This window comes from Mirounga angustirostris, unplaced genomic scaffold (assembly GCF_029215605.1).
Source record: "Mirounga angustirostris isolate CCGP_5_RB_7025 unplaced genomic scaffold, mMirAng1.0.hap1 SCAF_13, whole genome shotgun sequence".
NCBI classification, from domain to species: Eukaryota; Metazoa; Chordata; class Mammalia; order Carnivora; family Phocidae; genus Mirounga; species Mirounga angustirostris.
Genome location: NW_026991721.1, coordinates 8,847,495 through 8,862,306, shown reverse-complemented (window position 1 = coordinate 8,862,306; position 14,812 = coordinate 8,847,495). Strand labels below are relative to the sequence as shown.

The 14,812-nt window shown below is 50.6% G+C and overlaps 1 protein-coding gene and 1 pseudogene across 4 annotated transcripts; both read right to left on the bottom strand.

The window, feature by feature from the left end:
• Positions 1 to 4,604, bottom strand: part of LOC123857946 (solute carrier family 22 member 6-like) — a 46,775-nt pseudogene extending 42,171 nt beyond the window's left edge.
• A 2,568-nt stretch (positions 4,605 to 7,172) lies between these two features.
• SLC22A6 (solute carrier family 22 member 6) lies at positions 7,173 to 14,223 on the bottom strand. 4 transcript variants are annotated; one of them, XM_045892556.1, is made up of 10 exons: positions 13,870 to 14,223; positions 13,412 to 13,515; positions 13,007 to 13,161; positions 11,645 to 11,813; positions 11,022 to 11,145; positions 10,754 to 10,869; positions 9,462 to 9,676; positions 9,251 to 9,359; positions 7,714 to 7,923; positions 7,173 to 7,447 (listed from the first exon to the last, which is right to left on the bottom strand). In XM_045892556.1, the coding sequence occupies exons 1-10, from the start codon at positions 14,221 to 14,223 to the stop codon at positions 7,360 to 7,362; spliced, it is 1,644 nt and encodes a 547-aa protein (XP_045748512.1). In that variant the 3' UTR covers positions 7,173 to 7,359. The 4 variants fall into 4 exon arrangements, with proteins under 4 accessions (XP_045748512.1, XP_045748513.1, XP_045748514.1 ...); XM_045892557.1 differs by having other exon boundaries at positions 7,720 to 7,923; XM_045892558.1 differs by having other exon boundaries at positions 7,173 to 7,444; positions 7,720 to 7,923.
• Positions 14,224 to 14,812: the final 589 nt, after the last annotated feature.

Genomic DNA, 14,812 nt, shown 5'->3' with positions numbered 1-14,812 from the left:
AATAAAAAGGACCTTCTTCAAACTGATAAGGGACATCTATGGAGAAACTATAGCTAACATCATACTTAATTGTGAAAGACTAAATGCTTTCCTTCCAAGTTCACTCTCACCACTTTTGTTCAACATTGTATTGGAATGTAATAATGTAAGTAAAATAAATGAAAGAATTCCAGAAAGGAAAGAAGATGGAAATCTGCCTTTATTTGCAGACAATATGATTGTTTGTACAGAAAATCTTAAGGAATCTGCAAAAGAAGTTACCAGAACTAATAAGTGATTTTAGCAAATTTTCAGGATGCAAGGTCAGTATACTAAAATCAAGTGTATTTCTATGTAATAGCAATGGACAATTAGCAATTGAAATAAAAATATCTTTAATAATTGCATAAACTATGAAATGCTTAGGGATAAATTTGATAGAATATGTGTGAGACCTATACATTGAAAATTATAAAACATTGTTGAGAGAAATTAAAGAATATCTCAATAAATGGAGAACTGTATCATGGATTGGAGCACTTAATATTAAGATGTCAATTATTTCCAATAAGATCTATAGGTTTTTTTGTAATACAAATCAAAACCACAGCAGTTTTTTGGGGTCAGTTTACAAGTTGGTTTAAAATCATTTATTTAGTTATTTATTTGAGAGAGAGAGCATGAGGGGGAGGACAGAGGGAGAGGGAGAGGTAGAATCTTAAGCAGGCTCCACACCCAGTGGGGAGCCTGATGCAGGGCTTGGTCTCATGACCCTGACATCATGATCTGAGCCAAAATCATCAGTTGGCTGCTTAACCGAAAGAGCCGCCCAGCTGCCCCTGATTTAAAAATTTATATGGAAATGCAAAGGCTCTAGATTAGCCAAGACAGCTTTGGAAAAGCTAAACAGGATTAAAGAATCTACACTGTCTGTGTTCAAGACTAATTATAAAGTTACAATAATAAGACACTGTGGTATTCATGCGAAGACAAATAAATAGATCAGTGCCACAGGATGGAAAGTCCAAAAATAGAGATACACAAGGGACATTTGATCTTTGACCAAGATGTCTAGACAATTAATTAATGAAAAAAATCTTTGAACAAATGGTGTTGGTACAGTTGGATATCCATATGCAAAAGGCAGTGCATCACAACCCTCTTTCCTCACATTATTTACAAAGATACCTCAAAAATAGAACACAGACCTAAATGTAAGAGTTAAAACTATAACATTTATATAAGAAAACTTAAGAGAAAATTTTAGTGTCCTTTGGTTTGGCAAAGATTTTTTTTTTTTTTAGATTTTTATTTATTTATTTGAGACAGAGAGAATGAGAGAGAGAGAGCACATGAGAGGGGGGAGGGTCAGAGGCAGAAGCAGACTCCCCGCTGAGCAGGGAGCCCGATGCGGGACTCGATCCCGGGACTCCAGGATCACGACCTGAGCCGAAGGCAGTTGCTCAACCAACTGAGCCACCCAGGCGCCCTTGGCAAAGATTTTTAAAATAAGACACAGGGTGCCTGGGTGGCTCAGTTGGTTGAACTTTGGACTCGGTTTTGGCTCATGTTGTGATCTCATGGGTTGTGGGGTGGAACCCTGACCTGTGTCTGGCTCCCCACTCAGTGAGGGGTGTGTCTGAGATTCTTTCTCTCCCTCTCCTTTTGCCTCTCCCCCCACTCATGTGCGTACGTACACTCTCTCTTTAAGAAAAAATAAAATAAAATAAGATACAAAAACATGAACTACAAAAGAAAAAGCCAGTAAGTTGGTCTTCATCAAAATTTTTAAACTTTTGCTATTCAATGACTTTTTTTAAAGATTATTTTTATTATTTATTTGAGAGAGAGAGAGCGAGCACAAGCAGGGAGGAGGGGCAGATGGAGAGGAAGAAGCAGACTCCCTGCTGAGCAGGGAGTTCGATGTGGGGCTCCATCCCAGGACCCCAGGATCATGACCAGAGCTGAGGGCAGGCTCTTAACCACCTGAGTCACCCATGCGCCCCTAAACTTTTGCTATTCAAAAGTCACTGTTATAAAAATGAAAAAGCGAGCTATAAACTTGGGGAAAATATTTGCAAAACACATATCTGGCAAAAGATTTGTCTCTAGAATACACTAAAAAAAACATTTCAACTCAATCATAAGAAATCAAACAATTAAATTAAAAATGTGCAAAATTTTTGAACAGGTATTTTACCAAAGAAGAGATCTAAATGGAAATAAGCACATGAAAAGTTGCTTAACATCATTAGTCATTAGGGAAGTGCAAATTAAAACTATAATAATGGGGTGCCTGGGTGGCTCAGTTGGTTAAGTGACTGCCTTCAGCTCAGGTCATGATCCTGGAGTCCTGGGATCGAGTCCCGCATCGGGCTCCCTGCTCGGCAGGGAGTCTGCTTCTCCCTCTGACTCTCCTCCCTCTCATGCTCTCTGTCTCTCATTCTCTTGCTCTCAAATAAATAAATAAAATCTTTAAAAAAATAAAAATAAATAAAACTATAATAATGTACTACTACACATTCACTACATTGGCTAAAATTTAAAATATGGATCATACCAAGTGTTGACAAAGATGTGGAGCAACTGGAACTGTCCTATATACTGCTGGTGGGAATGTGAAATGTTATAACCACTTTGGAAAATTGGCTGTTCTTAAAAAGTTAAGCAAATACCTTATATACTACCTAACCATTCCATTCCTTGGTATTTGTTCAAGAGAAATGGAAGCCTATGTCCACACAAAGAAGGGGCATGAGGACACTTTTGGTGGTGATGGATATGTTCATTATCTTGATTGTGCTGATAGTTTCACGGGTGTGTACATCTGTTATACTCATCAAATTGTACACTGTAAGTATGAACAACTAATTGTCTCTTATATTTCTTTTTTTATTTTTTTATTTTTTATTTTTTATTTTTTAAAGATTTTATTTATTTATTTGAGACAGAGAGAATGAGAGAGAGAGAGCACATGAGAGGGGTGAGGGTCAGAGGGAGAAGCAGGCTCCCCGCCGAGCAGGGAGCCCGATGTGGGACTCGATCCCGGGACTCCAGGATCATGACCTGAGCCGAAGGCAGTCGCTTAACCAACTGAGCCACCCAGGCGCCCCTATATTTCTTTTTTTAAAGATTATTTATTTATTTATTTATTTATTTGACAGAGAGAGAGAGAGAGCACAAGCAGGTGGAGTAGCAGGGAGAGGGAGAAGCAGACTCCCTGCTGAGCAAGGAGCCCAATGGGGGGCTCTATCCCAGGACCCTGAGATCATGACCCAAGCCAAAGGCAGTTGCTTAACCAACTGAGCCACCCAAGCACCCCTGTCTCTTACATTTTAATAAAGCTGTAAAAAATATATTAGTTAAGATGTCTTTAACTGCAGATCACAGAAAAATCAACTCACAATAGCTTAAAGAGGAAGGAGGATTTAAGTTGAAATTCCCATGCTTAACAATTAGAGTAGATGTAGGTGGCTTCAGGATTGCTTAAATCAGTGGCTCAGTGACATAATCAAACCTCAGTTCCATCTTTCCACTCTGTCACTCTCAGTTGTTGCCTTAATCCTTGCTCTGGTTTCCCTGTTGGGTCACAAGATGGCTGCCACAGTTCCGGACATCCCATCCAGACTAAACATTGTTTACCACCTAAATCTAAACCCTGACCAATTCAGGCACTAACAGGCTGTTTGGTTTCTTCTATGGGTGTGGCTCACGGAATTGCTTCTCAGTGTAGGCTTCTCTTAGGGGAAAAGTTTAGAAGTAGCAGGAACAGACCTCACTAGAGCTGGTCAGGGAAATTGAGGCTCAATTTCATCTAGCTTATGACTCCAGCTTTTTGCAGTAGAGTCAGTAAGTGTTCTATGACTACAACATGAGCCACATGGAGACAGTCACATCTCAGAGAACATCATTAGATGGTTTTCTTGAAAGAGGAGGAACAATGGGGGCAATGGGGTCCATACAGAGCTTTTCTTCTGCTTCTGATCACACAGTTTTTAATACATACGAAAGTAAGTTGGGGGTTTAATAGAGCATAGTCTAGGAGTTCCAAACTTAATGGCTGTAAGAACCATAAGGTAACACAGATGTGTGAATCTGATCAGATATAAGACAATAAGGAGTGGTGAGGCCTATGGCGATCTAGACAGTAAAACCCTATCCCCACCAAAAAATAGAGCATGGGGAAACAAAACCCCTATGGGCCAGTTTGACATCCCTAGAGGAGTTTGAGAACAAGGGATGTACATTAGTTTCCAACTGCTGTTGCATCAAATTGTCACAGACTTAGTGGCTTAAAACAGTACAAATCAATTTTCTTATAGTTCTAGAGGTCAGAAGTCTAAAATCAATGTATTGGCAGGGCTTTGTTTCTTCTGGAGCCTTCAGAGGTGAAGCCATTTCCTTGCCTTTTTCAGCTTGCATTTCTTGGCTTGTTGCCCCTTCCTGTATCACTCCAAACTCTGGTTTCTGTTGTCACGTCTCCTATTACCTACTCTGGTCTTCTGCTTCTCTCCTATATTCACATGAGGCCAACTCAGATTATCCAGGATAATCTTCCCATCTCAAGATCCCTAGCTTAATCACATCTGCAAAGTCCCTTTTACCATGTAAGGTAACATATTCATGGGTTCCAGGTATTAGAATGTGGACATCTTTGGAGGTCCATTATTCAGCCCCCATGTGATATGAAAGCTGAACTGATTGGACATCTATTCTCTAAGGGGCCATGAAAACTCTTGGGAAAGGAGAGAAGAGCCTAGTGAAGGGGCTTGGTGTGGACTAAAGCCCGGGTTGTAGAGGTGGGTCCCGGGATACAAGGGTAGAGCCCAGGAAGGAAGGTGGCTTCTGGTGAGCACTCTACCAGGGCCAGGCAGTGGAGAAAACTCCTGAGTGTGCCATTCTGGGCAGGATGTGCTCAGAGCTGCAGGCAGAGAATCTGAGGGTGGCCACAAAGGCCCTACCAATCCTGGCCGAGGATAGGACTTTGTGGTCAAAAGTGGGTATAGCATCTGAGACCACTGAAGTGAGGCACAACAGTATCAAACCTCAGGCTCAGGGCCAATGTGAGAGGATGGACTGCGAGCCAGAATTCTGCAGATGACTCCTTGGGGAGACAGGTCAGAAGTCACTTGCTGGTGACTTTAAAATGGGAGGAAGGTAGGGTTCCCCTTTGGTCGAGGGTATGGGCTGAGCGTAGGAAGTCCCTGGCCAGGAGCTGGGGAAATGGGATCTGTGCAGACGGTGTGAGCTGTCTGAGTCAACACCAGCAGTTGGGCCAGTTGAGGGCGTGTGAAGTGGGGGCAGGCCAGGGGCTGTCTCTGCTTGAGGCGGATGCAGATACCAGGTGATCTAAGCCCAGAGATGAGAGAGCCACAGGAGTCAGAGCATGTCAGAGTTGCTGGCAGGGTTTTGAGGCAGGGATAGGGCAAGTCATTGGTCCCAAGATCTCCAGATCTACAGAAACAGGGCTAGATGCAGGTGGCCTGCCTCCCAGTCCTAGTCCGGTCTCCCTGCTTAAGGCTGGTGAACATGTCATCTTAGGTGCCCCTTGTCAGCCATGACTCAGTGCTGCCTGAGAAATAGCAGCAGAGGGAGGGCTGGTGGCCCTTGAGCATCTACTGGATCCTACAGTGGCCCAGAAATTCTTGGGGAGCATGGGGCATATCTGCACACGGGGAACACCAAGTCCCCAGATGTTCCAGGAGGTGGAGTGGGTTATCATAATTTTAGCTCTGTCCACTTTGTCCTGGAATTCCTGTTGTCTGAGATGCTGTGAGCTGTCCCAGGGCTTTGTGGCTTTTTCAGGGGGGCTCTGGGCTACCTACCCTCTCCAGGTTGCCCTGATTCAGCTAGAGCCCCAGGATCCCACCTGGAAGACAATGTGCACAGCCTCAGAGGTGTGGACTTTCCCCGAGGGATAAGGGGCTGGGGGGCTGAGTCAGCCGCAGGGGAAAGAGTAACGGGCAGTGTACCAGGAGACAAGCGTGACCAAGCAAGCACATTTACAGCAGGGCATGGCTGGTGCCCTGACTCCTGCCACTTGTGGATGCTTATAGGGCTGTCTTTTCCATGCTCCCGAGGCTTCCTTGAAATGAGCTCCTTTGCTGACGCAGTGATCAGATATCCTTGTCTCTTCCTGACTGTGACCTGAACTGCCTTTCATCCCTCCTTTCACATGGTTCCTACCAGGATTCTCCGCCTCCCCCCCCCCCCCATCTTAGCCTTCTCTCTCTCTTTTCAGGCCAGGAAGGAGAAGAAGTCAGGCCCTGGGGGTGCAAGAGGCCAAAGTCTCAGTGCCTTACAACTCTGGGCAGAGGGGTCAGGTCCATGCATTCCAGAGCCGGATTGTCTGCATTCTAATCCTGACTCCACAATTTACTAACCGTGTGAATTTGGGCAAGTGACTTAGCCGCTCTGTGCTTTGATTTTCTCAGGTGTAAGATGGGGGATAACAATAGTACTTATCTCTAGAAAGTTACTGGGAGGATTAAATGAGTCAGTGTATGCAAAGTGCTTAGGACTGTGCCTGGCACCAAAGTGGCACTCAGTGCTGGCGCTCTCTGGTTGGTTTCTACCCTCCCCTCTCCCTCCTCCCTTGTCTCCACTGCCCCCGCCCCCGCCCCCCCCCCCCCCCCCCCGCCGGGGCCTGCAGGAGGCAGAACAGCAAAGAATATCCATGAAGGGTGGTGGGAAGGTTAGGGTAGCTAGTGGGCAGAACCTCCAGTCGCAGAGCTGGAAGTGGCACACTGGTTTTGAGTTTGGACCCTGGCGTAATCTAGAGGAGCAGGGACCAGCCTCCTGACATCACAGCCTCTGTGGTCCTTTCTCTCCTCCTTGGCTGCCGGAGGTTCCCATTGGCCCTCACAGAGGGGGAGGAGCCTGAAACAAGCCTCTGATTGGCTGCTTTCATTTAGTCCCTTGTCAATTTCCAGTCTGATGGGGAGGGGGAGGAGCGTAAGAAATTTAAAACTCGCAGAAATATTTGAATAAGGTAGAGAAGGAAGGAGGGAAGAGGGTGGAAAGAGGGGCAGGGGAGGGGGTCCAGGGAAGAGATTCTTCTCCAATTCTCTGGGATGGTTTATAAAGTCCTGGGGGTTGAGGGCAGGGGACTGGACTGTATGGACTTTTGGGCCACCGGCTGATGTGGAGCGGCTGTTACATTTGAGACAAGAGAGATAAAAGGAAATGCTTCACACAAACCTTTTAATGACGCGATCTTGGTGGAATCTGTTCAGGGCAGGATACCCCTGGGAGGTGCTTTCCTGAACCACAGCCTGGACCCTTGGGCCGCCATTTCCCCTTTCCCTTCCCGGAGGGGATGGCTCAGGACCTGTAGTACCCTCACTCCCTTTGGGGCTCTGTGAGGCCCCTTCCCAGTGCTCAGAGTACATTCTCTCGTGCTGCGGCCTGGAGCGGGACCATCTTCTTCCGTAGCTCTTGCTCCTGCCGCCTTGGCTTTCCTCTCCTCCTGGGGGCAGGAGAGCAGTGTCCTGGGTATGCAGCCTCCAGACCAGGGCTAGGAGCTGGGGGCTTCCCGGGAGTCTCCGCTCAGCCGAGCCCAGCTACCATCTCTCTGCCCCATCTACTGCTCCCTGGAGCCAGGAGCCCAGGAAGGACTCTAGACCCCCAGCCAACTGGGGAAGTGGACAAAGAGCCCTGGCCTGAACAGGGAGGCCTGGGTTTGAGTCTCGGTGCCACCCCAGCCTGGACGTGTGACCCGGGTTAAGTCCCTACTCCCACCTGCTTTCCATGTCCTGCACGGTGTCTGGCAGTGGCTGGCCCAGGGTCTCTGGCAGGAGGGCAGTGACAGCGCTGGCGGCCACGGGGACCGCGCCGTAGATGAAGAGAGGCACGGAGGGGTAGAGCTCAGCAGTCATGCCCACCAGTGGGCTCACGATGCTGCCCACACGGGCCATGGTGCTGCCCATTCCCATGCCTGTCTGCCTGTAGGGCTCAAGGTGGGGTGCTGTCATTCACTGTTCTAGCGTGAATGCTGAGGTGCTGGCTGAATTTGGGGTCAGGGCAGCTCAGGCCAAAGCCCCCTGGTCCCTCCTCTATTCCCGCTTTGATTAGCAAACCAATTTGGCATTTGTTTTGGAGATTAAAACAAAACAAAACAACAGGGTGGGAAGGGCTCTGGCCAGAGAATCAGGAGGCTGAATTTTGCCTCTGCCCTTAACTTGCCATGTGACCCGAGGAAGAGTCCCTTTTCCTCTCCGGGCCTCAGTTTCCTGAGCTGTCAAATGAGACAGTTAAGTTAGGCCAATCATTCTCAGATCTCCTGGGGGATTTTGAGTTCTAGTTGCCCCAGCCCACACAGTCTTATTGGGTTAGAATCCCCAGGGGAGAGGACCTGGAAGCTGCATGTTAAGACTATGTTAAGAACATTCTCTGAGAGAGCAGAGGTTAAAAACCTTGACTTAGGAGACAAACCGCTTGGGTTCAAATCCACGCTTCCTCACTTATAAGCTGTGTGACGTGGGGCCAAGTCACTCAACCTTTCTGTGGCTCAGTTTTCTCATTGGTAAAATGGGCTTGTCATGAGGCTTCAATGAGTTGATATTTATAAAAATTTTAAGAAGATGCCTGGTGCATAGTAAGTGATTTATACTGTTGCTCTTTTCCCTGAAATTCTGTGAGGGCGCAGGACAGCAACCATGACCCTGCTCATTCCCAGCAGCTTAGGGAAGCCTGGCCTTTCTTTGACATCTCATGTGAATTTTTCGTCCCATTCTTAAAATAGACATGTGTTTCTTTTTTCTCAATGCAAAAATGCCCTCCCCCCAGTTTTGGCTCTCAAAAAGCAGTGCTGTGTTTATCCATACAGCTACCAAGCACCAGCATTATTAAATGTGGCTCTTGTGATAAGAAATTACTTTCCTGTTTGGTCTTTGGTTTCAGACGTGCCACTTGGTTTATAGATGAAATTTAGATTTGATGGCATCTTCTAACTTGGGCTTTGGAGATCAAGGTGGAGTGGGGGAGGGGGAACTTCGATGAATTGCCTCTGAGATGTGTTTTCTTGGCTCTCAACCCTGCCCCAGATGGTGGCTCCTTTTGCGATCTTTTCCTTGGATCAGGTAAGGACTTAGTGGGCAGGTGCATCTGTGTTAGCCACGAAGTGTATACTGAGCAGCTGATATACACCTTGCAGGGGTGGATGCTGGGAGGGGGGCCTTGGGCTATGGCATGCTGGATGGTGCTCTGGGGTCTGACCTCTGTGTGGGGGGGATGTCTTGTCCCAAGACCCCTCCCACTAGGCTCCACTCACCGGATCACTGTGGGGTACAGCTCCCCAGTATAGAGGAAGATGCAGTTGAAGGAGGCAGCCAGGCAGCCTTTCCCCAGCACAGCAAGAGAGGTTCGGACAATGGACTGATCTAGAGATAGAAAGGAGGGGGTCACTGGGAGCTCGGGAGTGGGGGTTGAGAATCTGGGGATAGGGCTAAGGGTGAAGGACCAAGGTACTCGTGGGTGCTCACCCTGGGGTACCACCCCGTTGACCAGGATGCAGATGCCTGCCAGCAGCAGTGAGGCCATCTGGGCAGGCCGGCGGCCCAGAGAGTTGATGACAAGGAAGCCCACAAGCTTGGCAGGCAGGTCCACGGCACCAAAAATCACCTGGATTAGGTAGATGCTGACCCCAAAGCCCTGCAGGTCCATGACCAGCCCATAGTAGGCAAAACTAGTGGCAAACCTAGTGGGGAGGGATGAAGGATATGGAGTTGGTTAGGAAGGCTTAAGTGGGGGGGCTGCTCATTCAAAATAGGGGTGAGCTACACTATGACCCTGCTTCAGAAGCTGGAATCTGCCTTGGCTAATCTTTCTTCAGACATTTAGTATGCATTTAGTCTAAGTGTGGGGTAGTCTTCCAATACCCCAAATTTCTCAATCTTCTGAAAGCTAAGGTCCCCGGTGTATTAGGGGATTTTCACTTAGTTGTCATGTAAGATTTATATAGTTTTAATCTTTATCTTATCTGTTGATACTTTAGCTTATCTATTGATACTGGGCTGAGGGCAGGTGGATTTTCAAGCCACATCTTTAGGGTCAAGGTGTTAGGAAAGGCCAGAGCTTTGCAGACCTGTGCACGGTTCTGGGATGGTTGTGCTTCTCAACATGTCAGGAGCCCACAGAATGAAGCTCAGGTTATTGGATAAGACCCACAACCTGGAGTAAATCCCAAATTGGAATGAAAAAATTCACTGGTAGAATTGTTGACCATGCTTCACCTAACTGTCATGGGGTTACTCTGGTGATGGGCTCAGGAGGGGAGCATATCAGAAGGGTAATGGGGAATGTTGCAACCGGAAAGGACATTTTTGGCTGATACCAGCCTTGGCCAACGTGTACTTCTGGAGATGAGTTTTAGTCATCTTATTGCCCATGCTTGTGTTTCTGGCAGGCCCTGCAAGGCCAGTAAAGTCTCCAAATGTTTTGCAAGCCGGACTGGTCTCTGCCTTCAAGATGTAATTCTATTGACTCTGGGGCTCATCAATCCTGATGAGGTGTTTTCATATTGGAACAGAGTTAGTAAAAGGAGAAGAAGATGGAAAGATTGGTGCCCAGTATGGGGACTGGAAGCAAACTGAGGGGAGGTCATCTGGTTCTTCAAGACTGTCCCTGGTGGAGGATTACTGCCCTCACGGGAGGTCTGCTGACTTTTCCTCCCTTTGTTCTGGTTTCCTCCACCCATTGCATCCACTCTTTCCCCAGCCAGCCTTTTGTCTCTTGGTCTGTCTGTGTCTCTATGGCTCCGTCTGTCTGGGCCTACCACAGCGTGGAGAGGCAGAAGAAGAGGTGGCGAAGGGCGGGGCAGCGCAGCAACTCCAAGGCGGAAGCCTGGCCTTTGCCCATGGTCAGCTCCTTCTGCAGACTGGCCCGGAGCACCTGCCAGGATGGGCAGGGCTCAGGGCCTGGACTCCTCCAGAAGCTCTTCCCAGCCTAACCCCTTACTCAGGGAAGCCCTCTGAGACCTGGGTTCAGGGTTTGAGGGTAGAATCCTCATGGGGTGTCATGGGAGGTCTTGGGGTGGGTCTCACCTCCATACTTAGCTTGGTCCCCTCTTCTCGCTTCCCATTGATCCAGGCCACTCTCTGTAGGGCCCTCAGGGTGAGATCTAGCCTCCCAGAGGAGGAGTACCAGCGGGCCGACTCGATGAAGAACCTGGGAGCGGGGGTGGGTGGGGAGGTGGGGGGGGTAGGTGTCAACATGGCTTCAGTTCCAGTAGGCTCGGCTGGGGGCAGGGGGTGGGCTTCCCAGGGGACTGCAGTGGGATTTCATTTCAGACTGGGAACCCAGGGGTTTTGCCAGATCCATCTCTCTAGGACCACAGAGCAGCATCCAGCTTGGGTGATGACCCATTCCCCAACCCAGGAGCTCAGCGTTGAGGTGTTGGGTAAGGGCAGTAGCGCAGGCAGGGTGGAGAGCCGGTGGTGGGGGCGGAGCTGAAGAACAGGATCCCTGGGGCGGGAGGCAGATCCTTCCTCCCACAACCTCAGTTCTCCCATCTGTCATACGGAGACACTGGCCTGGGTCTGACCTTCTGGCCTTGACCTTCTCTGATTCTGTGGTGGAGTGTGCAGTGGGATTTGGGGGATGTCTTGTCCCTTGCAGCCCTCTGGGCAGCCCTTGGGCACCCCTGCCCACCCTGGGCCCCACACACCAGGAGTAGATGAAGAAGGCGAAAAAAGGCACGGAGACCAGGAGCTGCAGGTGGCGCCAGTGGGGCACGGCCAAGGCCACCCCGGCCAGGAGAAACTGGCCCAGGCTGTAGACATAGCCAGTCAGGGTGCCCACACAAGCCCGCGTGTGGATGGGCATCCACTCCACATCTGGAAAGAGGGTGAGAACAGAGGGGTGCCGCTGACTGGGCTGCCGGGTGGGTGGAGACCCCTGGGCCAGGCAGAGACCCCTCTCTCCACCCAAACTTTGATCCGTCCTGGAGCTCAGTGGAAGACACATCAAATGAAGATGGGTGCCATGATGGGGGAAGTAGGGGGAGGAAGGAATGGGAAGATGGGTTTGGAATCCCTAGGAATTGTCCCTTCCACTCCCCCGCTATGTCTTGCTTCTCCCCAACTACTGTCCTGGCCAAGGCCCCCTTTCCCTTCAAAGTGTCTCTGACCACTCAGTGCTGGCTTCCCTCAGCCTGGGCCAATTCAGTGGCCAGAGCAGCTTGGAAGAGACAGTGGTTTTCCTCCATCCAGGAGAGTCAAGGTGGGAGTGGGACCACCTTTCCGCTGTGGTCTGAAGAGGCCCAGCTTTGTTCCTTGTGGGCTCCTGATTCGGCTGCTGGGGCAATGACTTGGACATGTAGACCGGGTTTTGGGGCTGAATTCTCTAGGTGTCTTGCCCTGGCCCTGGCCCCATCCCGGTTCATTCCTGTAGTCCAGAGAACCCCCAATCCATAGATTCCCTTCTGGGTTTGAGGGATGACCTTGGGTAGATTCTTGCCCTTCTCCCCAGTCTCAGGTTCCTCCTTTGAGAACCAGGGGGAAGGGGGTGATTTATCAGAGGATGCCCATTGATGGTTCATGGACAGACCATGCTCAGACCATAAATGTGTTTGGTCTACATGATGCTGGCTTGCCCTATGTTAAAAATATTAGAATTAATTTCCAACATTACAAAACTGGGGTATTTTACATTAATAAAGAGGAGGCGGTAAGATCTGACAGCCCTGACCCTTCTGGCTGGAGCAGCTGAGTGGCTGTGGCCCCTCTGGATGGGGCTGTGACCCTCCTTTGTCTACAGTCCTCACCACTCCCTAATGCCTCTTGTACCCAGTCGGCTTCAGTCATTTATGGGAACCGCCTGGCCCTTAAAATGGAGTTTGCAATCGTGTCTAAATGAGGGGTCAGGATGGTATGAGTCCGGGAGAAAGGCTGTTATGTTGGCCGCCCAAAAGTGGGCAGGCAGGACTCAGGAGGGGTTGGCTGGGAGAGGAAGCCGAAAAGGGGCTGCTGGGTTGGGGGGTCAGAAAGGAGTGGGTAGGGACCTGCCCTGCCCTCCCGGCATCCCTCACTCAGTGTCATGCAGTTGAGGGAGATGCCAGCCAGCGACATGCCGGAGAGGAGCCGGAAGGCACAGTAGACAGGGAAGTTGGGAGCGAAGGCGGCACAGGTTCCTGACACGGCCGTCTGCAGGTAGTTCAAGATCAGCAACTTGCGGCGGCCCAGCCTGTGGGGGGAGGGGAGAACAGCAGCGGGGATCCTGAGGGCTGACCGTGCCAGGCCGGGTAGGGAGAGGAGTGCCTGCCCTGGGGGAGGCTCTGGGCTGGGGGTCTTTTGAGGACCTGTGCCGTGTCCTGAGGCTGGCCCTGTAGGTCCTCAGACCAGCCCCAGTGGTCAGGCCAACTTCCCACCTGGTTCCCATGAACCCAGCTGAGGCCCGGGCCCAGCCCGGCCCGGTGGCTCTACACAGGACTGACCTGTCTGCCAGGTAGCCGAACACCATGGCTCCGAGAAGCACCCCTACCATGTACAAGGACTGGGCCAGCTGGCGTAAGGTCCTGTTAGAACACACGAGGTCCCACTGTGGGGAGAGGAGGCAAGGGTCAGGCAGAGATGAGCCTGGGCCGCCGGGCTCCCCTTCCCCTCCCTTGGGCTGGCCCTCTGAGGCCTACGTCACCCTCTTCCCCTGACATTTCCCTTTGCTGTTTGCTTCCCCAGTCCCGGTCGCTGAGAGACTTTTCTTGACTCTGACGTTCCCCTTTTCTGTAAAGGCCCCCATCTTGAACCCCTCTCTTCATCTTCCCATCTTGGCGTCTGGAGAATCTGAGACAGTCTGTGTGTGTGTGCATGCGTGTGTGTATGCCTCTGTCTGTCTGTCTCAGAGGGGAAGGCAAGTCTGATTGGCCTCTGGAGCCAGGGGCCCAGGTATCCTCACCTCAGTCACGATGGTGGAAGGGAAGGTGCTGTTGTCATAGATCCAGCCATTGGTGCAGGGCTCTGTGGCCCCCGTGCCATTGGGAAAAGGCGGTCCCTGTTGGGGGATGGTGAAGAGGAGGCAGGACTCCAGCTGTCCCTGCCTGTCCCGGGGCAGCCAGGCCTCCAGCTCCCCGTCCTTGCTGAGGTTGGCGTCGGCAGGCGGGCGGCAGTGGTGGGTGGGGATGGCAGCGGTGAAGTTCTGCAGGGTGTTGTGGGAGGCCATCAGGAGCAGGGGGAGGACCACCAGAGTGACCTGGATCTGCTGGAAGCGGCCGACACCCCCCACCTGCTGCAGGAGGTCGTTGAAGGCCATGGGGCCAGGCCCGGCCAAGCGGCTGGGGGCTGAGGACTTCTGTCTGTGTGTCCGTGCGCCTGCCGTCCTTAGCTAGAGGAGAGAAGCCGCTGTTGCTTCTGCAGCTGAGCTGTTCCTAGAGCTGACTCGGAGCTGGCTCTGTGGGGGGACAGGAGCCTGGCTAGCTGCCCCTCCTTCCTTTGCTCTCTCCGTCTTCTGTCCCTCCCTTTCCCTTGAGCCTCCCCTCACTTGGGGGTGGGGTACTCAGCTTTCAGGGTCTGTGGTAGCCCTGACCCCTACAAGGGCAGGATTTAATCCTTGGCCTGGAGGGAATGAGTTAAAGTGTGACTTGGTATCAGAAGGATTAACCCTCTGAGTATCCTTGTGTCAGTGGAAATTCTCCAAGTGGGTATAAAGGGCAGGAGAGTGGACTGGAGTGGGGGTGGTGAGACGGGATGTACTGGGAGGGCGTGTCTGGGCATCTGGGGGCCCAAGGGGGCCAGGTGGGACCTTACTGTCTTCCTTTTAGTGAGAAGACAGGTCTCTGGGAAGTGTGGTGGCCTCTTAAGGGACTTCTGTCCTTTTTAGTGGACAGGATCCAAGCAGTCTG

Coding starts and splice junctions, on each gene's coding strand:
- SLC22A6 (XM_045892556.1), bottom strand. CDS start 14,223: ATGGCCTTCAACGACCTCCTGCAGCAGGTGGGGGGTGTCGGCCGCTTC. Junction 13,162..13,411: donor TTCGGCTACCTGGCAGACAG/GTCAGTCCTGTG, acceptor CTCCCCCCACAG/GCTGGGCCGCCGCAAGTTGC. Junction 9,677..10,753: donor TTCTGCCTCTCCACGCTGTG/GTAGGCCCAGAC, acceptor CCTCCCCACTAG/GTTTGCCACTAGTTTTGCCT.